General features: G+C 39.6%; 1 protein-coding gene across 1 annotated transcript in view; it reads right to left on the bottom strand.

Annotated features, from left to right (window-relative positions):
* LOC139720335 (uncharacterized protein KIAA0825-like) overlaps positions 1-27,323 on the bottom strand; it is a 30,596-nt gene extending 3,273 nt beyond the window's left edge. The window contains exons 1-20 of the mRNA XM_071631698.1: positions 27,202-27,323; positions 26,544-26,715; positions 25,789-25,953; positions 15,763-15,975; positions 15,246-15,419; positions 14,729-14,966; positions 13,142-13,300; positions 12,114-12,295; positions 11,320-11,485; positions 10,415-10,446; positions 9,709-9,852; positions 8,631-8,764; positions 6,946-7,096; positions 5,577-5,767; positions 4,414-4,791; positions 3,786-3,876; positions 3,229-3,395; positions 2,168-2,275; positions 1,419-1,558; positions 388-545 (exon numbers count right to left, since the gene is read on the bottom strand). Coding sequence (XP_071487799.1) covers positions 388-545; positions 1,419-1,558; positions 2,168-2,275; positions 3,229-3,395; positions 3,786-3,876; positions 4,414-4,791; positions 5,577-5,767; positions 6,946-7,096; positions 8,631-8,764; positions 9,709-9,852; positions 10,415-10,446; positions 11,320-11,485; positions 12,114-12,295; positions 13,142-13,300; positions 14,729-14,966; positions 15,246-15,419; positions 15,763-15,975; positions 25,789-25,953; positions 26,544-26,715; positions 27,202-27,323 — 3,285 coding nt within the window. The remainder of the gene's footprint in view (positions 1-387; positions 546-1,418; positions 1,559-2,167; positions 2,276-3,228; positions 3,396-3,785; positions 3,877-4,413; positions 4,792-5,576; positions 5,768-6,945; positions 7,097-8,630; positions 8,765-9,708; positions 9,853-10,414; positions 10,447-11,319; positions 11,486-12,113; positions 12,296-13,141; positions 13,301-14,728; positions 14,967-15,245; positions 15,420-15,762; positions 15,976-25,788; positions 25,954-26,543; positions 26,716-27,201) is intronic.
* Positions 27,324-27,930: the final 607 nt, after the last annotated feature.

Below are 27,930 nucleotides of genomic sequence, written 5' to 3'. Positions count from 1 at the left end.
GGAAAAAATTAGATTGCAACAACAAGGCAAGACTGTCCTGTGTTAGGATGTGACTCTTTGCAATGTTTCACAATTTTACTAGATTATAAACACTTTTCTCGTACTTTACTTTTTGCTGCAAAGGCATGAATTTGAAAAGAATTCACATCTTTACAGCTGTCGCCTAAAACTACTGACCTGAGATTGATATCATGGCTCTCTCGGAGAGAAATGACAAGAAATTATGCCTCGACGAGATGAGAGGCGAGACAGAAACACAACCGTTATCATGTTCATCATGAGATTTTGCACCGAAAATTTCTGACCATGGATGATAGATATTGACCCCAGCAGGTGCCAATCAATCCCAAACCAGGGGCTGGGGGGAAGAAGAGGAGCCACACCCACCTGCAAGCCGACACAGCAGTGGGCGGAGCGGATGCTGTTCTCCCTCAGCTTCTCCTGCAGAGAATAGAGGAAGATCTTCAGGGGCGTCGGCAGGGCGATGCAGTCCTCCGCGATGCTGGACAGCAGGAGCTTGAGGGCGGCAAGGGTGGCATCTTTTTCTGCGTCGAGACAGAAAGCGATAGATAGAGAGAGAGCATGAGGCAGAGAACAAATTTCAGCAACGCTCACATGGAATAGAAATATCTCTCTCTCCCTGATAGGGCAGACTTGAAATGTATCAAAAGTGGTAGGGCACCGATGCTGATATAGATATTTTTGACAGCATTAGAAATCTTAACTCTTTTGAAGCAAAGTTGCCAAAAGATGGTAGGAGAGCAGGATTCGATTCATCTGCATAGCCTTTGCACGACCCAAGTTGTCCAATTGCTAACTCCTAGACTTTGTATGTAAGAACTGAATCCATCACTTTTTGTATGGCTAGCAACAGCTTCAAGAAGAAGTATGCAGAGTCAAAATATCTCTTTCTGATGGGAGAATAGCTGAGCATCATTTGATTTGTCAACATGCAACTATCATATAAAGGTCAATCAAGCCACACACTACCTGTTATACCCCTCATTTGACAGTTTCCCTGGTGATTTTCATCTTTAATTTTTCATGTGTGATCTCGCACACAAATGGTGTACATCAAACTCAGAATTTGCTACAAGAACAAGTGACAAATGTTTATATCGATACATCAATTACATAAATTTCTATGTATGTTGAAGACTGTACACCTCTCTGAGATCTTTACTTCGGGTGTTTTCGTTTGTTTGTTTTTTTCAACGATTTTCATCTTCAAGGGGTAATTCCACAGTGAAATGAATGAATACATTACCCAACTTGGAATAAGACAATTTTGATATACATTGTAACATGCATTTCCCATAGACACCTGCTCAAGTGTACTCAAGTCTAGTCTTTGACGGGTTGATATACAGCTGTAAGGGTGTCCCCTGCTTCGGAGGCTAAATGATACATCAGCTCACCCTGCTTGAAGGTGCTGGCGGCTGCTGTTCTGTGCTTGGGTCGGCAGCCACAGGGGAGTTCCCCCAGGGTCTCTAGAAATCCTGTCATCTCCACCACGCTCCTCTTCTTCAGCAGCACCTCGGCGGCCTGGCAGACGCCCCTAGGGGTCAAGGGAGCAATTGTGGTCAATTTGAGGAGCATTCAGTTATCGTTTGTCATTTCTGCACTATATTACATCTATCTCTTCCTGCTGTCAATAAACTTTATGTCAATATTTTGTTGTAAAATATCAAATATTATTTGCAGAAAGTGCAGAAATAAAGTCAATTCTGAAATATGGGAACAAAATGAAAAGAAAAGAAAAAGACCGTCACACTTCATGACATACAAGTTGTAGACCATTGACTAATGTGATACACTATACTTTACACTAACAATATTCTTGACATATTTAGCATAAAGTCACAATACATAGATGCTGTAAATTTGACATGAGAAAAAAAAGATATATTATGTAACATATGTTTTCATGGCAAAAGACAATAACATGGTACTAGCTACATGCAATACTGCACTTGGCATGACACTATAAGATAATTTATATACCTACTCTCAAATTCTAAACTACTTTGCTTGCTCCAATGATATAATTATTTTGTGCAGAAGTTTCATTGCAAAGAATTTTGCCAAAGACATGAAAAGCAAAAAATAAAAATAAAAAAATAAAAATAAATAAATTATGATGCAAAGGACAAAGAAGCCAATTTACCTTGTAATAAAGGGCTTGAGGACAGTGAAGAGACAGGCAAGCCAATCTGGGACTGAGGTTGTCTTTCCAGGCAGACTGTCATAGCGGAACATGGGCCAGTTATCCTGCCTGTTTGAAACGAACAATACATGAACACTACAATGTACAATGTCTGAAGAAAACTACCACAATGTCTCATTCATTTCCATCAAAGTGTTGTAAGGAAGGTTTGTTTGTTTGTTTATTCATTTTTTTACTCTGTTTTCATCTTCGTTTTGCTTGTTCATTTTTCTTTGTCAGACCACACACTACACATGAGTTATGCATTATTTCAACAAACAATCTTGCTTATGAACGCAGCAAATTCTTACTTCAAGGAATACCACTGAAAAGCATGGCAAAGCATTGCACAGACAGCAAACACATGCTGCTGAGGTGCAACAACTAAAGTTGTGTTGAATATACCCTGTAGAAACATTATTTCTTCTTCTCACCAATTTTGTAGTTGAATTGTATTTTATATATATAAATCATGCATACTGAAGCTGCACAATAAGAATTCCCAACTTTTTTTTGATGAAGGAAAAAATAAAAGAAGAAGAGAACATTCTACCATCTGCCAGACTAGGCATTCAGGCAGGTGGCCATTCATTTAATAGTTGTCAGGCAAAGTGTTTTAGTTGCCCTGAGCAAACACAGCAGGCAAGCAGGTTTGCAGCATCCCAGCCAAGATTGATGCAACTTGGCTGCGAAGCCAAAAAAAAAATGATGAGGCAGGTTGCAGAAGCTGTGGCTGCACATCTTGTACGGAGTCAATCTTTCCATACTTTCAGAAGAGATAATTAACCTGTCTCTGACAAACTCATCCTAGTTAAAGTTGATAATGTGGGCTGCACACCTTGGAAACACTCCATTTCATACAATGTAAATATTACACAGAACATGAAAAGTAAGTGCATCCCTGATGAATGTATACCAACCACATTTGGGGGAGCATTTCAGTTGTAAACCATGGACAAAGCCACACTGTGCCACATCTCTAGATGAAGCGAAAGTCGACACATTGACACATCAAAGCTCACCTTTCAATGACGGCCATGAGTACGGTGCCGAGGGCAGTGGGGTGGTCGTTGCACAGGATGAGGACATCGATCAGGGGCTGCAGGATGGTGGAGACCTCGTAGCGGAGGGAGCCCCCAGTGTTAGACATCATCAGGGAAGCCAGGAGGGCGTCCCGAGACAGCAACGTCTGCATCACAACCGAACCAAGTTACAGGATTTACTGCTTTATAGATTACAGTAACATGGCCAGTTTTGACTTTCTTTTGAAACATTTCTCCAGAGAAAAGAAACTCTGTCATTCAGTGTTGGTTGCTATATTGCTGACATTCTTTTCATGCAACTTGACAACAACCTGCCTAAATTCTTGTAAAGTTTGATCATGTCATATGTTTGTTACTTTTAGCTAAATCATTGTTTACTTTGATCATGATGAAAAACAGTTATCCAACAAAAAAGCAATTGATATAGATAAATCAATGACTACAAAACATGCTAAGATAACAAAAAAAGCCCCTGGGGCGAGGGGGGGGGGGGGGGGGAGGGGGACCAACTACACATACTCCATCAACATACTCACCTGGAGGGTCAGACCATGCTTAGGGGCTGGCTGGTGGGCTAGAAGCTTGAGGAGGATGAAAGATGCAATCTTGTCAGGGAGGAGGCTCCACCTGAAACACACAAACGCAGCATTGAATCAGCATCATTACCATGGCAACAGCTCTTACCATACTCTATGAGGAGGTACTTCTGAATCAAGCTCCAACAGAGTACATGTAGTTTACGCTTCAGGAGTGCCATTCGAAGAGTCAAACGGAAAGAACTTCAATTCTTTCCTTGGTCAATATGTGGCTGATGTATATCCTTCATTAACAATACTGTGAAAATACACTGCCTTTCAGTACACATGTAAAAATGTGTCATGTTATTCATGACAATACTAAATCATAGAACGATATTCAACACAAGAGGTCATTGTTAATATAAACTGTTGTCTTTGATTATTAGTTTGGTCACTGCAAAAATTAACAGACTCTCAAAATCTACTCCTGAAATTGGTGTGAAAACATTATAATGGTTTGACTAGATTCATACATTAAGATGATGGTACTCATCTTTTCTGGTAAAAGAGCCTATAATTTGGGCAAGTTTATTGTTGTGAGAAACATCTGTGCAATTAAGAAAAAATTTTGAAGATTCCATTTTACCCCTGCTCGAGTTGGTCAAACAATCCAGGCCTGATCCAGGCCAGCCACAGCCGCTGGTCACTCAAACCATTCCCATTCCCGTTCCCGTTCCCGTCCTTCCCCTCTCTCCCCGAACTGACGCCCCTCTGCACCGAGGCGGACGCCTTCCTCTGGAATCCCTTCTTGAAGACCTTGTAGAGGTCTTGGAGCGGGGAGGAGACCACGCCCAGTGCCGCCAGGAGGCAGGTGGCCGAGTTGTGGATGCTGAGGGGGGCGGAGTCGGAGGGGAAGTGGGGCGAGCCGGAGAGGAGGGAGGGCGGGGACAGGAGTTGGAGAGGGGTGCCGCTGGCCGACCAGAGATGAGTCAGTGTTGAGAGCAGGATGGAGGTGATGTCAGACCTGGGATATACAGAATGAATGAAGTGAAAATTAAGCCCAGCTTGGGAGAAGAAGATACTCATTGTTCACACAAAAATACACACACAAACACACAGTCACGCACAACAGATATTGATGCTGATGACTTGACTGTCATGTAATAGGTAAGTTCCTGAATGCAGAATTAATCTAATACATTTTGAAAAGTTTCATGCATATTCTCGCTTCATCTCAATTTCCATAATCTGCAAAAACAAAAATATTGAAATAAAAGAAAGTGACAAAATTTTAATACTTGACATAAACTCAATAAAGTTAAAATAGAGCAAAAATTGAAATTTCTAGTAAAAGGTGAAATATATAATATGTTCAGTTAAATCATTGAAGCTACAATTGTGATAGCATCAAAAAAAATTCCAGTAAATTCACTGTGATGCAACTCTGTGATTGCGAATGGCCCTGAGGGGGATACCTAGAAATCAGTTCCAATACAAAATTACACTTGACAGAGATGATTTTATTTGTGGCAATTTTCATAGGTTTTGCCCTCCTGTTATACCTCCTCTTACCATTTTGAAAATCAGAACAACTGGAAAATTATTTTTCTTTCACAAGTTTTTCCAGGTCACTTTACTTCAGAGGTTCTGTCATTCTTGATGCCCAGATCAAATGAATGTTGCTATGGGAACAAGAGCTGCATTCCTGCTAGAAGACTTTTTTTTTCACAAAGCTCATGTCTTCATCTCTCCAAAGGGGATGGTGCTTTCCTAGAAGTGTATTTTCTTTTTTACAGTTGCTAAACCCACCTGAACTGCTGCGTTCTCTTGTAGGATGGTTGGGCCCGGCTGTAGCGGTACGACAGCTGGGTGAGAGACTCGCTGAAGACGGTCGCAAACACATCCTGAGCAACGGCCGGAGGCGTGAAGGAGAACATCTCGTACTTCAGGCGCTCCAGATACAGGTGCCACATCTGGACAGAATAGGAGCAGCGCTCATCCTGGCCAAGGAAAACAACCCAAAAAAAATCAAAAAAGGAGGAGGGGTGATACTCATGATACAAAGAGAAGCTTTGTGAATTCCATTATACAGGTTATATGCCTTTGTCGGATGAACTTTGGGTGATTTTAAAAACTTTGTGTTTTCCTTCTGATTGACAGTGATGATCTGGAGCTACTTTCACAGCTACGATGACTATAATTTAGTGTGATGCCTTCCAGTAAGACTTCTCTGACATAACAGAAGGGAGAAACTCATGAGACAAAGAGAAGCTTTGTGAATTCCATTAATACAGGTTATATGCCGTTGTTGGATGAACTTTGGGTGATTTTAAAAAGTTTGTGTTTTCCTTCTATTTGACGGTCATGATCTGGGGCTGCTTTCACTGCTATATTGGAAAATTGTTAAGTGAGAAGCCCTTCCAGTGAGACTTCTTGATATAACCACAGTGAAAACAAAGTCATGTGAATATTGTGACTACACGGCAAACATTTCTCAAAACAACTAATAAAGAAATATCCTCAACAGAAGGACTTTATTATACAATAAAAGACTTCAAGCAATCTCAAAAAATTCCTTCCATTTACATCACTAGACATCATTTTCCAGTTTTCAACACATCTGGTTTCTTTATCCATGTTGGCTTCTCAGTATATTGATTTTTCTTGTCAAAAAAAAGTATGCCCTTAGCAACTGAAATATACCCATAGTTTGACTGAGCAAACAAACTAGCACATAACTAACAACCTCTTTAAATTCCTTAGCTATTCATGGGGAGAGAAACAAGAGATGAGCAGATTTTTTTTTTTTAAACAATTCTAAAAATCAAGAAAAAGTTAATAATATTCTGATGACATCAGAATATGGTAAGAACACAGCAAACATGAGAAAACTCACCATTCTGATACTTTAGTGATTTGTACCTTGGCATTATCATACTTTATTTCCTTGAATGGCAGGTGCTGTTGGCAGTTATAAAATTCAAAGTCCCATTTCTTCTCTAGAGCCTGGCACTGATATATCAAGGTGGGACACATTTCCCTGTTCATACTACCTACCTCAGATTTATAACTGTGACAACTTGTGCCTAGCTAGCAAAGCTATCGTATACATCTTTGGATCAAGTTGTGATAGGTGTGTCGATCCTAAATGATGTTGCAAAAGAGTCTGTTTACCTACCTCAAAGAACGGTCGCTGGTCGGCCCAGTGATGGCTCTCTGCATCGTGCAGTATAACCGTTGAGATGACGGTGATGTGACTTGCGATGACCTGCTGTCTGATGATGGTCTGCAGCTGACCAACCTGCTTCTCAATGCCGGCCAGTGAGCGCCTGTAAAAAGCGGCAGAGAGCAATTTACCTCTATAGCCCTTAAACTTTGAGTGTCAGTGTATGGCACACCTTAACAATCTCTTTTAACACAGAGCCGTTTACCTCTATAGCCCTTAAGACATAATTTACCATTTGCAGATGAAACAAAAACCCAGCATTAGTGCTTTAAAATAGTTCTAAAATATGAGTTAGGGATAGAAACACCCAAGGTAAAAATTTGAATCCGTATTATCGATGTTAAGTATTGTTAAATACACAAAATGTGAACAATAGTTATAATAAAAATGTTTCCAGACTAAACCGTCTAGAGTTATGATTTGTTGAGAAAAATACTGGTATCTCCTAATATTTTAGGCTTTATTGCAAACATTTCATATGGTAGGATGTTTTGTGATACAACAGACCTACACATATACATCAAATGTGATATCTTGAACATTTTTAAATCAATTTTCCCAAAGGTATTTGGCACACCTTGTCATCTAATATAGTCATAAATAGAATTGCGATGCCCCCTTTATCTTGGTGGATGGTTCAAGAAGCAACGGGAAGACTTTGAACAGCATTTGACCCTTTGGGTGCCAATATTTGGCACACCTTGTCATTAAGTAAAAAGTAGAACTGTGATGCCCCTTTATCTTGGTGGATGGTAAAAAAAAAGCTACAGGACTTTGAATGCCTCTGTAGTTAAGCACAATCCTTTCATTATGAAAGGCTCTAAAAAGAATGATGAAACTTCTTTGCCAACCTTGACGTGGTTTGAACATATGACATTCCAGGGCGTATTCCCTTTTAGTGTTCCCTCTGTTTTGATAAGTTACAAAAGAGGGCTAAATTTCATTTACTGTAAAAGTGGTTTCTTTTGCGGTGGTTTTATTTTCGCACTTTTCGCGCTTTGAGGTTGAACCGCGAATTTAACATCACGTGAAAATGTTTTGAAAGTCGCGCGAAATTAACCACGCAAGGAAATGTTTTGAACTCGCCGCTTGTTACAACGCTATCTATATATTGTGCACATGCACACATGAAGATTCCGCGCATTGAGAGTATTGATGGTCAACACACACACAGCGATACCGCACAACGAAGGTACGAGCATGTTATAAAGTACCCGAGAGACGGGATTTCAGGTAAGCCTGCATTTAATTTTAATTTCTATTTAATTAATAAAATAATAATCGGATTATAGTTTGGGTTTTCATGTGCAAAATAAAACAGTTTTTGCTGACTGTGAATTCACAGATTTTGCTGACTGCGAATTTAAACACACGCGAAAAAGTTGGCACCAATGGAAACCGCGAAAGTATCTGTATGCAAAAGAAACCACTTTTACAGTAACCCGTTCAGGATGAGCTGATTTTGCTATAGCACTCATTTCCCACAGACACCTGCCAAAGTACACTCGGAACTAGTTTTCAACAGGTTGAATAAGCTAAGGTCCCCAGAAAGAGCAGCTATAGCACTGACAATGCCACCCTGACTATTCTAGAACTAAAAGAGCATCATTACGAAGCTATCTCTCCCACTCCCTTACTTGGCATCCTCCTCCTGCAGCAGTCTCTCATAGCGAGCTAGCTCTTCCAGGACCCAGGCGGTGGAGGACAGGAGGACACAAAGGTCCTTGTTGGCCCCCTGCTCCTCACTGGCCTGGCTGTAAGACTCCAGGAGCTGGGAGGTTACAGGAGAAACAGACAAATCATAGGGTATGACATCACTCAGCTGGTAAACCAAACTTGGGAGTAGCTTGTCACAACACATATAGCTTGTTATGAGATGTGAGACTTTCCTACAAATAGCCATTAGCAATGTTGTAACAAAAGTAGTCCAGGTTAGGTGTCTCATGCTTGACATTTGTGGTACATTGGAACATGAAAAGAAAAGAAGAGAAAAAAAGCAAAACATGGAAGTGAACCTGTTGCAAAAACATGAGACTTTTTCTTTTTAGATACAAGAGGTAATGCACATTTAAAAATTAAAATTATCCCGCATAATGCACGAAAATGACTCAGGGTAAACAATGGAAAACATATACCTTTAAGAAAAATGAATAGCAACATACAAAAACAAGAATTGCTGAGTTTGACAAGTCTACCAGATATTTGGTATGAACACAGCATTTTGCTTAATGTCTGTCTCTCTCCCAAAACATCATAAGCAAAATCAGCTGAGCAATGCTGGTAATTCTCACCATTTAATAGGAATTCATTATTGTAAAGGCTAGAATCCTGGTAGTGAATTTTCAGTTGCTATGGCAGATTGGCAGATGCTTAATTGATAAGTTGCTTTTGGACTAGGTATTGATACCATGTGGTTGTGTTGCACAACAGGTGGTATAGTCTTGTCTAAAAACTTTGATCCTAGGACAGGCTAGTACCCAGAAGGGACAAGTTCCACTGCAATTTCCGTCATGGTAAACCAATTAGTTTGTAGAGTTCAACTCTCATAATCCCATTCATACCAGGTAATCAGAAATCTATGTCATCCACTGGAGTTACATTAATTTGCATCCCCACTACCCAAGCTCATGTCATTCTCTTGCCTCCGTGGATCAGACGTTTGCAAATCATGAGAGCTTGCGAAAGAGGGTGGCAATAGCACATCAATCTTCCTACCTTGGTCAGATGCTGAGCGATTTCTTGCATGGAGGAAACCATCACCTCCACCACAGCGGCCCGGATGGGGAGGAGCACCTTATCCGTTACCGTGGTGACCAGGGGCAGCACCGAGTTGACGAACTTGCACGCCAGCGCTACACTCTGTCGCACAAAAATCAAGGAATGGAAGCAGGCAATAACATCAATTATGAGGCCTTGCAAGTGAAGAGAAGTACTTAACAGAAAGGTCATCTTGCCAAAAGCTCTGATCTACATATTTCTATTATGCTGATAATGCCATCTCCAGATCATTGTGAAACATATCTAATCCACCAAATTGTGCCGCTGCATTAGAAATAGGATGCACACTAAGATGTGAATGAATATGTATATACAAATATATATACATATACATAAAGGTACATATATAGATATATATGTCTCCCTCTCAGAAGGCATAAATGAAAATGTTGTCGGGGGTGTAAATCATGCAGAGTTTGAAATGATATATCACTTTTGCAGCAGAAAGGTATTCCTGGAATTTCCTCCATCCAAAGATTATTAATCTCTCATCTCTACTATCTTTAATATCAAAACATATTATAAATACTTTTATTTTATATGGTATATTCATGGAGAATGTGAAACTTTCACTCCAATGAGATATTCTATTTATAATATATTTGATTTATGGTACACAGAAATTGTAAAATAATGATCTTACCTGGCATGTGAAGTAAGGCTGAGTTGGATTTCCTTCATATACTGGATATTCAAAATGTAGAAATAGGAAATAATGACAGAAATATATCAAATTTCAAACATTTTTTTTTTCTTGGCATCATTTTAAGCAACGCTCAGTATCTAAACTATGGCCTCATGAAAACTGCCTTTAATTCTAACCAGAAGAACTTGGCAGGAAAAATTTTCTTTGGTGCACAAGGAGCTCACCATTTCCACTAACCACTGGCCAATATACTTTGGAGCCATACTCAATCAGCTTCTTACAGTACGTACACTACTAGAAACGACTAGCTATGATGTGATTTGTTTTTGTAGACTAATTGTAAAAAGGTCAATTGGAAACAAAGTTTCTATGTCTTTTCATAGACCAATAAAGCTGAATCTGAATCTGATATGAACCTGATTTCACACGTCAATATGGGCTTCATGATTATGATACCACTGTTCTACATCGAGTTTGTGATTCATATTTAAAGGGAAAATAATCAAACGATCAAAATATCATACATTCTTTGGACTGAAGTGGGCACTTGTTCCAGGCAACTTACATTCAATTTTATGCAAAAGCTTCATGAAATGATTCTGAATAGTAAAACTGTGAAATTCCTACTAAGAAAAATTCTTCACACATTACAATATGTGCAAAAGCACTTTACAAGTGAAATACCTCTCCTTAAATTTGCTATTGTACCATGTGTGTCTAATTGAGAGAATTTAAATGAAGATATTGTTCCTGTCATTAGTGGCGCTGTAATAAAAAAACAACAACAACAGAAGAGTGAAATTACTGACATTTCATCCATCTGTTGACTTCACTTTGAAGTTTTGTTTGGAATGCTTCTCCTGCTAAAATAACCCTTCACATGATCAAAAGTGGAGGTTGACCATGGAACTCACCGCACTCCACAATGTTGACCTTCTTCTCCGTCTTCATCCTTTCCATCTCGCGGGAGCATTCCTCCTTCAGACCATCCTCCGCCAGCTTGGTGATGCTGCGGATGACCAGGGAGGTGAAGTTCTCCAGGAGGATGGACCAGTCCCAGCAGTTCTTCTGTAGCCATCACAAACATCATTGGGGATCATAACGGTTCATATTTTTCATATCATCAATATCATCATCATCACCATTATCATCATCATCATCATCACTGCCATCATCATTAATGCCATCATCAACATCATCATCATCATCATCATCATCATCACCATTAGCATTATCATCAGATGCAGCTACAGCAGCATTGTCATAGATGACATTGATACCATAATTCTCGTAATGATAATTTGAGAATAGAAGGGAAGGATATCATGATTACCCTTTAGGTCCTTTTGAGAGACAAAAAGATAAGTAGTGTAAAACATGAACAAATTGCTGCTGTTGTGATATTCATTTACACGAAAGTCTTCAAGAGGAATTGAAACTAAATGTAAAGCATTTTTACTTTAGGTGAGTTTCTAGCCCAAGTATGTTTACACACAAAGCTAGAAAACAAATAATTTGAATAGCGTATGTCCAATGGAATATGGATTTCAAAATAATTATCTACAAGACTATTGCTTTAATCTCCAGGAAAGTGCTGAATTTCAGACACTCTGATAAATGGCAGGCACTCCTTTTAATGAAGTGCCTAAAAGGTAAATATAGATTTACAGTACCTCCGCTTCAAACATAGCCTTACCTGCTGAGTAGATGTGTCCAGGGTGGGGCTGGACTTGTGCTTGCTATAGTCAGACCCCACCATGCCAGGCATCACACCAAATGGGGGCGGGATGGCCTCAGGGAGAACGCCCCTCCCTGTGTAGTCCGAAGGCATTCGGATCTCCCGGGCAGAGCCGCCATCTCGATTGTGCTTAAGGACTCCTGCGAGGAACAATGAAAGAAAACAAATCACCCGATGATGATGGAGATATTTAGCCTTCATAATACACTAATGGTACACAGTGCTTTCTCCTCCATCTCCTCTTTTCTCCTTCAAGTTGAAAAGTGTATCTTCCATTTTTGTTATAGTTTCATGTGAATTTGTTAGATAATTTCCCTCACTAAAATCAGGTAATGATTGCAAGGGATCATTTCTAACAAGCCTCTTGTGTGCTTCTCATGATCCCATTATTTAAGACATGGTATGATAAATGCAAGTTTGAATTTATAAATGCTGTTAGTATGACTTGAAAGGGAAATAAATGAATGGTAAATGGTAAGATGATGCCATGGAGATATGCTTCACCTAGCCAATGCCTGATAACGCAAGCTGCAAGTTGTGTATGGGACTTCCACACCAAGAAAGACACAGCTGAGATTGAATCAGCCTCATGTTTTTTTGTACACTATATGTCATGAATGACTTAAGAGAAAGTGGTGTCTCAACCATGCTAGAGGAACTGAAATGGGAATCTCCTGAGCACTGCCGAGCCTCATTCACATCTTTTTATTTGAAGTACATGAAATAGAAGCATCATACACAATTCCTAATCGCATACAATAGAAAGATAGCGAAAACTGACACATTGTCTGACAATGGACTTGGATAAGCTAGATTTAATACATGGCTGACTTCACTATTGAGAATTCAGTGCCTATGACAGGCACGTAATAGAATATTCATAATCGTTGCATCATTTCACAACTACATTCATAAGCCAGCTAATAAAGAGAAAGTGTTGGGGTCATCTATTGAACAAAATTTGTAAACTTCACAACGATCCATACCCCGTATATGCTCTCTCCCATGAGAAGTGGACTTGAAGAGCGCCCCCACATCCCTGGTGGCATGCTGCGCCAGCTGGGAAAGATGTTGACTGAGGTTGTGCAGCGCAGTTGCTATGGCGATGAAATCCTGTAGATCCTCTGGGGTCATGAGAATTTTGTCTACATGGAATATATGGGAGCAAAAAAGGAAACAGTGAGTTATCTGTCATTGATGTCCACAAGTATACTTTAATATACTTAATACTACAAGGAACAGCTTTGAGAAGATTGTAGAAATTTGATATGGGAGACTCCAGGGGAGCAATGTTTAAGCTTCAAATCTAAAACTTGATTTCTGGGTATGTTGAGATTACAGTACCTATTAATGCTTTTGCCCATATCCATGCATCATCACCAATGAGATGTCAGGCCTACTATAAAGCATGACCTTAGCCCTGATAGTAAGAGATTGTCCTTGGTAAAATATGTTGATACGTCCAAAAACAAAAACAAAGTTCCATGCATGGACCACACATCATTTGCACACACCTGACTATCACTGAGAAGCTCAAACTTCATATGTATCTACACCTAATCATCAAAGACAAGTTTTTATATCAGTTTTGGCTGCAAAAAATTTTGTTTTGATAAATACTGTAGTGGGGATTGATATGCACAATCAATGTACATTGCAGCATAATTCATCAAACATGAAAATAATGACCGTTTTCAACAAAAAGCATCTTGGTTGTGTCATTCATTCGGTCAGTTTATAGCATAGATGAACTTGACAAACTAAATCTTAAAAGAGTCATCATTCTGCCAGTTGTTCAACTATACTGAGTGCAAGCCATTTCATGGCAGGCCAGATTGAGATGCGGAGTAAGGCATGCCAGTGGGGTATGTGATGTATCGTCTGGTAATACATCCTAAACTGGGTTGAATACTCCTTCATGCATGTCAAGTCCATGACTGGTATAAAAGTGGCTTGAATTTTCTTCACAAAGCAAAGATGAATCTTATAACAATTTTCTATTTTGTACAAAATATCATGTAAACAAGTTTGTTCTGTCCAAGCGATGTTTCATTCCATTTAAAGGGGATGGCTAGTAAATGATCAGTGGGAATCAGTGGGAATGCCCCAATAAGGGATTGGGGCCGTTAACGATCGCCCCGTCACTGTACAGGCATGCTAACCTGGAAACATTAAACTGCACATTACTTGAATATGAGACCATTCTGAAGCAAATAATTTTCACACAACAATAGATATATAATGTACTCTTAAATGAATCTCACAAGGAATGGAACAATCATCCCCCAGCATTCCCACTGATTCCCACTGATCAGTTACTAGCCATCCCCTTTAAGTGATAAAATCAATGTACCATTGAAATGCAGTTACATAGTGTTATTTCTGTGTACATAAGTTTTAATCAGATCATGGCAACTATAGATATCTTTGTCAGCATTTGAGGATCTGCCAGAAAGAATGTGTTCAAGTTACAGCATTGTTAGAATTCAGTGACAACTGACTGCACAGAAGCACGTAACAAAACACACGGCACCGTCGGCAGCAATGGACCTGATGATTATCATCTCGCTTACTTTCTTCTGATGATTTCTTCTTGCCCTGTTCCCTGCCCCCGAGGTCATCATCTCCTTTCAGCCAATCGCTAGCCCCAATGCTCTTGGTCGCACTCCCGTTGGAGGAGGCCCCGCCCCCTGGCCCCACCCGGCTCTTATCCCTCCGGGTCAGGTTTACCCAGGCCTCCTCCACACGGCCCTGCAGGTCATCCTTGAGCCGGGAGAGGTAGATCCCATGGGCAGCCTCCAGGAAACTCACCTGAAGAGAGAAACCAGTAACTAGGATTATAATGATGGACAGAAGAATACTCTTTACAAACAACTACAGACTTTCCTGAAAAGCTAAGAATAGCCTTCAAAAATTGCATTATTTATATGCTCATAAGTTGATATCTAATTTCATCTTTTTCACAACTTTTTTTGTTTGTTTTTAAACAGTGGCTCTTTCTGTATGTTCTAGTAACATACACACTCACATACATACTGACACACACACACACACCAGCTATTCAATCACAATGGCAATGAGAAAACTAACCTCGCCCTCAAAGACGTCGGCCACATGAAGGGCACATTCCTCCTCCATCATGGCGTGGAAGTGCAGAGCGAGGGTGCCCAGGGTCTCCGCCAGGGACCTCAGGGTGGCCCTTGGGCGGGGCTCGTCCAGTTCCATGGCAGCACCGCCCAGACGGTCCTTGAGGAACACGCCCACCTGTACAGCAGGAAGGAGAAACTCATTTTGAAGCTCCCTGTGGAACTTTTGGGTGACATATTAAAGTGGCATCACTTGGGTAACATATTTCTTCTTTCTTTCTATTATAGTGCATGCCTTCAAAGACTCCAAATCCCCTTGTGCAACTTTTACGTGCAAGTCATATCACTCATGCAGATTTTATTGTTGAGTTCCTTTTCTCTTTGTTATCATTGCATTCTGTCGCATATTTCATAGTTGCTTGCAGAACGTCCCTAGCTGTTATGTTTGTATCTGTTTATTCCTTGAAGGCAAAAAGACTGCACACGCTATTACTGAAAGGGAATAATGTGGCTCTCCTTACCTTGTCTGCAGAAATGGTTTGATAGCTGGCCCACACCTCCTTAATGGGATAGAGGATGCAGAGACTCTGTAGACACTCGACCCGCTGGGCACGGGCCATGCTGGACAACGGCCCAGGGGTCACTCTGGGCCCCGGCAGCTCTATGGACTGCAGCTTGTCCAGAAAGTGACGCTTAAGCTTAGAGCGTATGTCCTCCCATAGAGTATCGTTCTCCTGGTTTTCGGACAGATGAAGAAGAAAGAGAAATTATAAAAAAGTCAGAGGGCATTCAAAATGAAAACTATGAGTTACACCCTGCTTGTTTACATAATACAGGAACTATCTACTGTCTGACCAGTGCCATACTCGATGAGGCTGAAGGCCAAATGGAATATGGCAGCAGACCACAGATATTTTCCCATATATTAGAAGCACAAGCAGGGGGCAGCGCTATCACCTTTTGGTGTAATGTCATGAGTAAGTTTTTGAAGAAAACATAGACTCCTAATTCACATTTCAGAAACTTTGGTCTACCCATCACTTGTGCTTTCTTGTCTATCTTTCAAATTAACTGCTGCATGCAGTGCTGCTAGGTAGTAGCTAATTGTAATAGTTCAAATGAGCACAGCTGTGATGCAAGCAAATGAACATCATGAACAATGCTTAACACAAAATACAATGGGGGCAACATCCTTTTTTACAAAATACAAGAAATATTATGTGGTTGATTTTTCAGAGCACTTCCATGTTTTGTTTGTTTGAGCACTTTTTTTTTTTTTTCAGAAGAAGATATTTCAAGATTCTCTCAATTAGGGGCTCTGGGGATTAAATATTCCTTACTCTCAGTGCTTTGGGGTCCCCTGGGGGCCCATAATAACAAATTGAGATCCTGTCACCCTTGGGTTGCTACCGCCAAAGTTTATTGAAAATTCATGTCAGGGTTTTCAAGAAGAAGCTGAAAATGTGAAAAGGTTAAGCATGATGCATGCCAGAGGCCAGACGATGAATGATGACAATAGTTCACTAAGCGGGTCAAAGGAAAAGAAGTCAAGACAAAAGAGAAGATTCATTCAATGAGAATTTGGTCCATGTTTAAACATAATTAACATTAAAAGTTACTTTCAGTACCACCATCTTAAGCCATTCCTCATGGGAACCTGGTATACCGGGTTCACAAAATGAACACCAAAGTATACCTCAAGTCCAATCAATATCACATAGTGGATCTACTGTTTGATGACACATGCAGTTCACTGTGGAAAGGGAATCACATACTGCTTGACTGCTTTCACACTGGCAGATTTTTACCAACCTGTCTGTTCTTTGTCAATGGACCTGTCAATGGACAGAGAGAATCTCGTTTGGGGGCATCTAAGGTTCTTAGAGAATTGAGGAAGGAACCGATTAGAAAGAGGTCTACATGTGACTAATGACACATCGCATAAGACATTATCACCATAACTATCATGAAAGGGGAACTAAACACCTCAAAATACCAAAACTCAAATTACAGCACTTAATTGCACACGGTTGCATATACTAGAACATAAATTGCATGAATTCTTTCAAAGCAGGCAAGGATAGTGAAACAAACAAGTGTAACACAGCATCTGTCTGCCATTTCTCATAGAGCAGCTCAGAATACCCACACAGCATTGGAAATTACAAGGGAATCACTTTGCTGCAAACCACGATGGCTGGAGGTACTGTTGTCATGATTTTGAGTGTGCTGATGACTTTATCATACGGCCACTGGGAACAATCACCATCTCCATCGCCTCTCTCATGTTCCACCTCTGGCTTGGATCCCTCACCGCAAGCAGACTGCTCTCACCTCAACCTCTCCGCCGTTCCTCAGAATCTTCCTGACAACCTCAACAAGCTTGATTTATCATACAACAACATTGCAATCATCACCAATATTTCATTTGCTACATACGGAAAGATCCAAACTCTGCTCTTGCAATGGAACGTGCTGCATCAGATCGAGGGGAAGTCGTTCGAGCCCCTCCAAGACTTGAGAGTGCTTGATTTGAGTTCCAACAACATCAGCCAACTTCCAGACGCTCTCTTCCATAAGAATTTCCACCTATCAATCCTCGTGCTGTCCCACAACAGACTGACCAAGATCCCAAATAACGCTTTCGGGTCCATCAGAGCCTTGCAGTACATTTTCCTCAGCCACAACCTGATAACAAATATCAGTTTCACTCAGTTCTCCTCCTGTAGACACCTAGCACGGATTGATCTCACCCTCAACAAAATCACGCATCTTCGGAAAGAGAGTTTTGCTCCCCTTGGAAACTGTTACATCAAAAGCCTCATCCTGGGCTACAATAACCTCTCGAAGCTCCCCGAGAAACTCTTCTCCCATTTTCACCACCTAGAAGTTCTCAATTTGAATGATACGGACCTCCTCACGTTCGACATGAGAGCTTTCATGGGGAATTATACCATCAAGCAGATGTGGATCACCAATGCAAACATTCACACGTTACTCCCACTCACACACAAGGGTCAACATCTAGACTTTCCTCATGTGACGGGAATTAGTCTGAGGCTAAACAAACTCTCTCAAATCCAGAGCAACGCATTTTGGGGCTTTAGAAATCTGCGTTACTTGGACCTCGAGCGCAACAGGTTGACCTCAATCACTAACACCTCATTCTGTGGACTGAATTCACTCATCTACTTAGATCTGGCACGGAACCAACTTTCACACTTGCCTCTCCATGCGTTTGCCTGTATCAAGAGCCTAAAAACTCTTCTACTGTCCAAAAATGGCATTGCAGTTCTGGACATCGGTGTATTTCATGGCATTCTGTCCCTACAAACATTGGATCTCTTCTCAAACAACATAGACAAATTTGCTGGTCCATGGGATCTGGGTTCCTTGCGCACACTGAACATGGAAAGCAACAGATTACAGTCTTTGAATGAAAATACATTTGCAGGAATGCCCCGCTTACGTAAAGTCAACTTGGCAGGAAACCAGATAGGAACCATTTCAGAAGACACATTCATCAAGCTCACATCTCTGGTATCTATCAATCTGTCCTATCAAGTGTACCTCACATTAAATGGTGCCTTTGCTGGATTGAGAAACCTCAAATACCTGGACCTGAAGATGACACGGACTGTCTTTCCATCACTGCATCAGTTTACAACTGCAAGATCTATGAGAATGCTAGTCATGTCAATCACAAGGTTGAGTATCAGGGACCTGGTAAGTGAGCATCAAAATTCATCTCTCTTCACTGGGTTGGAATCGCTAACATACCTCAATCTATGGGGAAATAACTTGGAAAACTTGCACAAGTTCCCGTGGGTGTTCCAACCATTATGTGAACTGCATATAATTGACCTTGGCAATTCTAATATCAAGGTTTTAACACAAGGGATGTTCTCTTATTTATCATCCCTGAAAGAACTACGGCTACATTTCAACAAGATCCAGAAAATCTATCCACAGTCTTTTGAAAAAATTGGGAATTTGCAGAAATTGCTCCTTCAGGTGAATATGCTAACTCTGTTTGACAAAAATCTACTCACCGACATGCCGAATCTCACAAGTTTGTACCTTCACTCAAATCATCTCACTACGATTTCTGCAAAGACATATATGCCTCAGACTCTTGTGCGCCTTGACATTTCGAATAACCCTTTAATTTGCGACTGTAACCTGGCATGGTTCCGAAACTGGCTCCATGTGGCCAACGTTGATGCTTCTCCCCATAATGAAACCTCGTGTTCACAGGCATCCTTCAAACAACTTGTGAATCTACCCCTTGAAGCATTCCATCCAGGTGACTTTTGTGGAATCAACACACTACTCATCTCTGGACTCACATTTGGCAGTGTCACAGTTATCCTGCTGGGGCTTTTGATTTATAGGAAACGATGGTGGCTGAACTACAAGATTTTCCTGTTGAAGCTTTTTATCTTGGGTTATAAGCAACAAGAGGAAGAAGACCTACAGGCAGTTGACTACGAGTATCAGCTCAACATCATGTGTCAGGACGATGATGATGACTGGGTTCATGACGTCCTGAGACCTGCACTGGAAGAGAGGATGCCCCATCTCGAACGGGTTGCCTATGGCGACGAAGCTCTCAGGGCTACAATGTACTACATTGAGGCTGTCCACCACGTTATCGAGAACAGCTACAAGACTGTCCTGTTGCTTAGCAGCCGCTGTGCTGATGACGCCTGGTTCATCACAAAGGTCAGAGTGGCTCTGGAGCATGTGAATGAAACAGGACTTGACAAAGTCATCCTGGTATTTTTGGAGGACATACCAGATGAGCGGCTGCCATACCTGGTAAGACTCTTTCTGAGCAGAGACAGGCCTAACCTGCTCTGGACTGAGGACCAAGATGGCCAGGATTTGTTCTGGGCCTATTTTGAGAAGTGCATGCGGACAAATCCACAGATCAATCATGTTCTTCCAGTGTAACTGAGACCAAAGAATCAACCTGTTGTGGTCTCTTGTCAATGCATACTATGCAGTTGCAACAGTTACATGTATTTCACTTTGATATTGAAAATTCGAGTTGGGCCTTACAAACCTTTCATCTGTTAAATTAGTCTATCTTCATATCTCTTCAACTATTAATCAGAAGGACATGAAATATTAATCTTTGCATATTTTGAATGAAATAATTCTCTGATACAATTATGATTTTTAAAATCCATAGACTTTCCTTCTACTTTTTTTTTTTTTTTTTTTTACTCCAGATTAACTTTGATCTTGTAAATTTTCTGTGCATGTAAGTATTTTTCTTGTTTACCGTCATTTATATATTTGCTGGTACATGGTATCTTCTGTAATTTCCACATGTAGATGGATACTGCATGTTCATATTTTTTAATGTGTGTATATAGCACATATAATATAGTCCACCATGTCCACTTTCTGCACCTCTTGAAAATGTGTACATTGACTTGCCTTCACTATCCGAGAAAACCAGGTTCATGCATCACAGTAGGCAAAGATTATCAAGTGTCGTCTTAAGGTTATGGCTGAATATGATATGTGACTGCCCAGCTCAAAACCACAAAAAGAAGGCCAAGATTTGGTTCCCACTTTTCTACACAGCTTAAAAGAGTAAGCTCTAAGCTCTATAATGATATGGTAACTTGTTAAGATTGGACCATCCCAACTCATTAAAAAAGTGACTGAAATATGAGAGAGTAGGGATGTGCAGTTTCATACAAAAGGGAGAAAAGAGGATTTAAAGATTATGGTTACTCAGGTGTGTTGTGCAGAAGTATGTTGTATCAATAAAAACGTATCCAATTTGTAAATGCAATGCCTGTGCAAATATCTATACACTTGGATACATGGTCAAGAAAAACTGCTAATAGCTCAAGTTTGGTTTTGTTTTAAGCCACCAAATTTTGAAAGTAGAAAGAGAAAAGATTACTCTCCCACGTTAGACAAACTTTGAGTCAGCCAGTCGCATTTTGGTCCATTATAGAGAATCCTAATCTGCCACTTAATGTGAGTTTTGGGCTGGATGCTCACATATGTAACCATCCAACTTCACCCTTTTCTTTTACACCAATATCACACCTTTATGAGCTGATTCTTAATGCAAAATTTGAGGATGTAGTTAAGCATAAAGGGAGAATTGCTAGTTGAAAATTAAGCTGTAATGCATGTTACTGCAGATAACAAAAATGTTTGAGTCACGTTTTGGTGTGCTGTCATTATGCCTAGCCACTCTTTGAATACGAGAAGTTTAAATTTCTTAAACCTACTCTAACCCTATGGTGTACCGCTCATTGCTAACATATAGGATAGACACCAAGGGTATTAAGTAGTATGTAATATACGATGTATTATGCTCACAGAAAACTAGGTATCTTTAGGCATTCTAGCATTTGAGTGGTATTTATTCATGTTTGCTGCAGAGAAGTACATGTAAATTTTTATTGCAAAGAATCAAATCCGAAATGATGTGCACTCATTAGGATAGGTAGAAAAACTGGCTCCTTTCTGTATGCTGTAAGTGCATGTGATTACTTACATATGTAAATCATATATGTGACCGTGCACCACAAAACGAACAAAAAGTTGCACACATTGATTTTGTGTGAGGACTGAATATAGGTGAAAAGGGTCAACCGAGCCGAGGTTGACTTTTTCATATTTTCTGAAAGAGCAAGTCTTCTTCTACATTATGCTAAAATTTGGGATCATAAAACGGGCAGGAAAGTGTGCTTTTTAGCAATTTTTCTGGAACATTATTTGGCAGAATAGTGTAAAAAGTGTCTTTAGAGTCCCATTTTCATTTCTTAAAAACCTTGTACACACTCTTCACTTTCAAGTCCTATAACTTTTGAAAGGATAACGCTACTGCTTTGAAAGCTGGCACTAATTAAGGACAGAATGTGTTAATAAGGCATGATCAATTTCAATTTAATCTGACTATCCCTTCATTGTTGTTACTCCGGTGGTTTACATCCTGTATTTTGTCCCATTCATTGCACAGCCAGCACGGCTCGGTAAAGATTAAGCGCTTGAATAGACACTGTACTTCAGAGCCTCTTTTGTCAGTTCACACTTTTCCTGAGTGTGTGCCTTCTTTCCAATATTTAGATAGGTTTGGAGAGTCAAATTGGTTTGGGTTATACATCATTTTAAAGCTAAAAGTCTGCTCTTTCAGAATATGCTCTTAACTAAAATTTCATGTCTGGCGACTTTTTGTTTGTTTTGTGGTGCAGGGTCACATACAGATGGTGTCCAAAAATTGGCAATTTCTACTATAAAATGCACACTTTTGAACCAATTCTATGTACAGTATAATATCTCTCTCACAATGTGACAGATTACCAGAAAATACCTCACCTGTATTTGAAACAATATGGAGATGATATCTCTAATCTTCAGTGCAAAGGTTTCTCCAGAATCATAAAAAAAGAGTTATGCTTTTATACATCATTGAAAAATGAATGATACAAAGTATAATCATTATAATTCTACGAGCATAGCTCATTGATATATAAAATGCATAATTTCATCAACTTGGGCAAAAAAGATGGGGATTGATACAAAATGTACAATTGCAGTCGACTGAAAAAATGAATTATGCAGAAGGCCTCCACTGGAGAAACCGGTGTGGAAAATTACAAGAGACCCAGTTTGGAGAAAATTTGATGATGTATTTTTAATAAGATGAAAGCGTGAAAATTGGGGACTAATTTGGTACTGGCCCCAAGGAGGCCACCTTGGATCTGCCGTAAACAAACTCGGAGGTACATTTACTAGTGTAGTTAGTGAAAGCATTTCTAGTATTATAGAAGAAGTTTTTAAATCTTTTTATTGAAAGTTCTCTAATCTGTGAGTTCTGAGCAACCGCAAGGGACCTCAAGTAGGACATAGTGCACATTTGAACTGGAGATTCTATCACCCTGGCGATAATATCTGCCAAGTTTGTTCAAGTTTTGACGATAGATGCATTTTCAAGCAGAGGAAAATGTGAAAATCGACCCCAAATTTGAACCCCTCCCCCACTTGGTCCTAATGAGGGTACCCCTGGATCTGCCAAGAACAAACTTGAAACTACTTTCACTAAAGCTTACTCACAGCACTAACTTTGCTCTATCCCTTCTGTTTCTGGAGAAGAAGATTAGTCAATGATTCCTAAATCTCAGGGCTTTAGGGTCCCCGGGGGGCACTGAACAAATTGAGATTCCATCACCCTTGAGCCAAGTTTGGCGAAATTTTGTAATTGGGTTTTCAGGGAGAAGCTGAAAGTGTAAAAAGTTTGCACACGGCACATGCCGGACGATGAATGATCGCAATAACTCATTTGAGCCTTCAGCACACACACAGGCAAAGAACTCACAACAAGAGGAAAAAAAAAAATCATTTCATGAGAATTTAGTCCATGGTATGTATAAAATGTCTGTAGCATAAGTTACGTTTAGTACCCCATCCTAGACCTTTACACGTGGCTCGTGAAGCAAAAAGAAAATGAAAATCATCACCATATCTAAATCTTATCATTAACACATACCACATTCATGTGAAATAATGCATATGTGCACCACATTACACAGTAACTTGTACAGCGCTCTCTCTACACTTGCACAAAACAAATATTAGCCGTGCCAGTCTCTGCACTGCATGTATGTCAAGGAACTACATAGGCAGCATTCATGGTATCATGAACTCACATGCAGGGTCTTTCATCATTTGATATCTGAATTGCTTTATCTTAGAGAAATAAACATACACCTACATGTCTCCAGCTGTAGACAAACATGTTTACTCTTATAGTCAATCAGCAAGGAAGACATTAAGTTAAGAGCTAAAGTTTGTGTGTCCCTTTTGCAACCCTGAAAAGTTAGATTCCTTTCATAAAGCTGGTACATTGTTGAGGTAGGCAATTCAGATCTTTCCTCAGAAAAATAAATCTGAGAATTTCTTTCTGATGGAGTAGAAAAAAAAAGTTTTTTCAGACCTTGAAAAAATTCCTATCATTATTCTCTGTACAAAAGGGGAGCTGTTCTTGAGTGATCTCGGGTTAGTTTTTCATTTCTGTTTTTTTCAAAAACTCTGAGGGGTGCTAACAGTTTTCAAACAAATGTTGGGAGACATTCTTTGACCAAACAAAATGTTGTGATGTTTGGAAAAGGGAAAAATACGACCTTTAAGTGATGACATCATTTTTATATTCCACATCTTCATTTTATTCTATGCCCACTCAGCTCCATAACCCCCCCCCCCCAAAAAAAAAAAAACAAAACAAAACAAGAATCATTTTGTCTTTTGTGACAGTGTCAATAGTAAAGACAGCTGCAATGACAATATCTAATGGCAACATAACAATATCTGATGGTATGTGTCTTGCCATAGCACTGTGCACCAGCTCACAGTAGCAAGACAGATTTGTTCAAAATACAAAGTTTACAATTACACACCTTTTCTGACCATAGACTGAGTCTTAGAACATTGTTAAATAGCAATGGCAATATCAATCGTAAGGTGTTATTCTTTGAGAACCATCTTGCAATTTTGGGTGTGCTCATTAGTCAACGTATGGTGCATAACACGAGATGTTGTGACACTTTTTTTTTCAGATGTCTTTACTGTTGATGTCATCACAAAAGGCAAGGAATTCTCAGGGGCAGAGTTTAGTGAATAAAAAAATAATTGACAAATAAAGTGATTAAAAAAATAAAACCTGTGATGCTGTAGTAAAATGGATTGTGGCGTAGTTTTGTGACGTATTAAGCTTTGCGGCGTATGTAAACGTTACCATGACTTGTTTTGTTGCGTTGTTAGCAAGATGCAACAACAATTACAAATAATATAAACTTTGTTTGAATAGAAAGAGAAGTCAGTTAAGTGAGAACCAGTGAGGTTACAGGACCCAATGACTTGCCTGCAAATATATCTGAATTTGAGTTTGTATACATTGTAGTTGCGATTAAATGACAGTTTGCATCCATCAAAGAAACTGTGACGAGCCTCCATCGAGCTACAAATTGTACCTTAGTGTGTGTAGGCCTATGTGTGGAGCATGATCACTCATCATCAAATCTCAACTTCATACAAAAGTGTATATCTTGATCAAAACATTTCCAGAATTTGTGATTTGTAGACCTTTACATATCAACATATGCTAAAATAAATTTTGAAGGGACCATTAAGTTTTTTTTTTTTTTTAATTAGAGGTGTATTTATAATGATAAATATATATTCTTACTAAATATATCATTAGATTGCAAGAATATATCACAGGAAAATACATATAGTGAGCAAGGTGCTTGCTGTGTCCACGTACACTAAATATCCTTATGTGTAATTGGGTGTGTTGCATTGTGGAGTGTTATCATTATGTCCTCAACACTTTCAAACAATTTTCCATCAAAGCAATCTAATGTTGTTTTATGTTTTCTGTTATCCCCTTTCATACAACATAAAAAAATCCCTGAAGAAGCAAGCTTGAAAGAAAACACACATTTGGACGATTTCCCTTTGAAACATCATGCGACTTCTCCCCAGTGAGTGTGTTACAATTAAACTGACGATACCTGTTCCAGGGAGTCGCCGACAGTGTTGATGGACAGAGTGCTGGCAGCCACGTAGCTAGGCTTCGGGGCCCTGATGGGAAGGCCTAGCCCTTCGTGGGATGCCAGGCCCAGCAGCTGTTCAAAGATCAGCGACTCCGAGTTGGGATGACTGCTGGCATGATGGAGCTATGGAGTCACATTACATGGAGGAGGGATGGAGAGATAGAGAATATTAATTGATATTTAGATCAAATGCCCATCAAACATGTCCACTGATTTGCCGTCTTTTTTTTTTTCCTCAAAATGTTTCAACCATGGACCAAACCCTAATCATAATTCATGGAATGCTACACAGACTAGGCTAACGAGACAGAATAACTTTTGATGTTATTGTTGAATGTTTGCAGACACCACACAAGAAAGACAAATTTGTATTCTCAGGCAATTTTGTGGTATCATAAATCTAATACTATTGAGAGCTGCTCGATTAAAAAAATGAAGACAATTTTTATTTTTCCCCAGAAATACCATGCACTGACACTTCATGCTTTTAAACCCAAATAATTTACAAATCTGGAATAAATCTACTTTGATGCACTGTGAGTTCTGAATGAAGCAGCACTTACACTTCCATATCTGATCTTATCATTTTTGTTTTCTCTTCAGATTTGTTTTTCTCTTCTGGTTGTACGTTTTTTGTTGTTGTTTTTTGGTTTTTTTTTTTTTTTTTGGGGGGGGGGGGGGGGGGGGAGGGATTCTTTTGAATGAAAACTCACAATTGCCTTGAAGAGTGTGTTAACATCCTCGGCATCTGGTGTGAGGCAGGCACACTCTTCCAGGACGGGAGTCTGGATCAGACTGTCCATGGCGTCTTTGATGTTGGTATAGTTGTTGTCAAGGGAGAGGCTGTTGGTAGCCTTCACCAACTTCTGAAGCGTCTCTTCAATTCTGGAGGAATTAAAGTACAAGGTTTACTCTACAAATTACAATCGCATACTCATGACTTGCACAGCTCAAATGATTACATTGTTCCTAAATGAGGCTTATTGCTCTGCAAACAAATTAAAATAAAGTCTGGTGGCTGACATCTCGCATCAAACAGATGGTTGCTCAGGTAGGTTGACTCTTTCTTATTATATCATCACTAATTTTCTGGAAATCTTCTCATCTGTAATTCATGTACATTAACTCATACAACAAGAAAACAATCGACACCTTCTTCAAAAACTTGATGAGGTCAAATTTTTGGACATGTAGATTTTGTTTTTTGTTGTTCGAGAACATTGTAACAAGTTATTAATATAGCTGGTTTCCAATACATGCTGTATTTTAAAATCCACTTGCCTTGCATGATTATACGTATTGTAACGAAAATGTATTTTTGACATAACTTACAAAATGTAACTGTGATCCCTAACATTCCTAACTACTCACTTTTTGTCATTTTGACTAAGCTGTTCATCAATATCAGCGATGACAGTCTCCAGATTGTCCATGCTGGGCATGCCAAACTGGAACATTGCCGTCAATGAGGGCAGCACACACTGACGAGACATAGTGCAACGTTTCCCGTCTTCCCAAACTTATTCAGCCAAAGCAGCTCAAGCGATGACTGGACAGACCCAAATTGTCCGCTCCAATCTTGATTGGTTGAATCTTGATTGATGAAGTACAGCTGTGTGAACGGAAAAGATGAATTGTAGACACATCTTCATAATATACACAGAATTTTAGTACATCATCTATATAAAAATCTTTGCCTTGTACATACTATGTACAAGGCAAAGATTTCATAGTATAATCATGGAGCTACTCAATTCATGAGACCCCATCTCAATCACATTACAATGCCTGTGTGGTAGTTTTCTTTTAAAATCTCAAAGATGAATGGCACCTCCTACCAAGATTTACAAAATGTATTAAAAGTTTACAGAACATTCTCACAAGAAATCATCTGCATATTTTTGACTGAAATGGAAAAGCTACATCTTACATGATGGAATTGGATGGTTAAAAACATCATTTGTTTTAATCATGAAAATTGATAAAAACAATAAAAATAAATAAAATTTGAGGTAAGAGCAGGTAGCTTAAATTGCATACTGAATGTGGTAAATACCTGAGATTATTGACAAAGCCTTCACCTCCAGAAGTCCAAGTACA

Source organism: Diadema antillarum, unplaced genomic scaffold (assembly GCF_040938485.1).
Source record: "Diadema antillarum isolate AM-2024a unplaced genomic scaffold, OU_Dant_1.0 scf00000127, whole genome shotgun sequence".
Classification (NCBI taxonomy): Eukaryota; Metazoa; Echinodermata; class Echinoidea; order Diadematoida; family Diadematidae; genus Diadema; species Diadema antillarum.
Note: the sequence above shows the minus strand (reverse complement) of the source record. Positions and strands in the feature narration are given on the sequence as shown.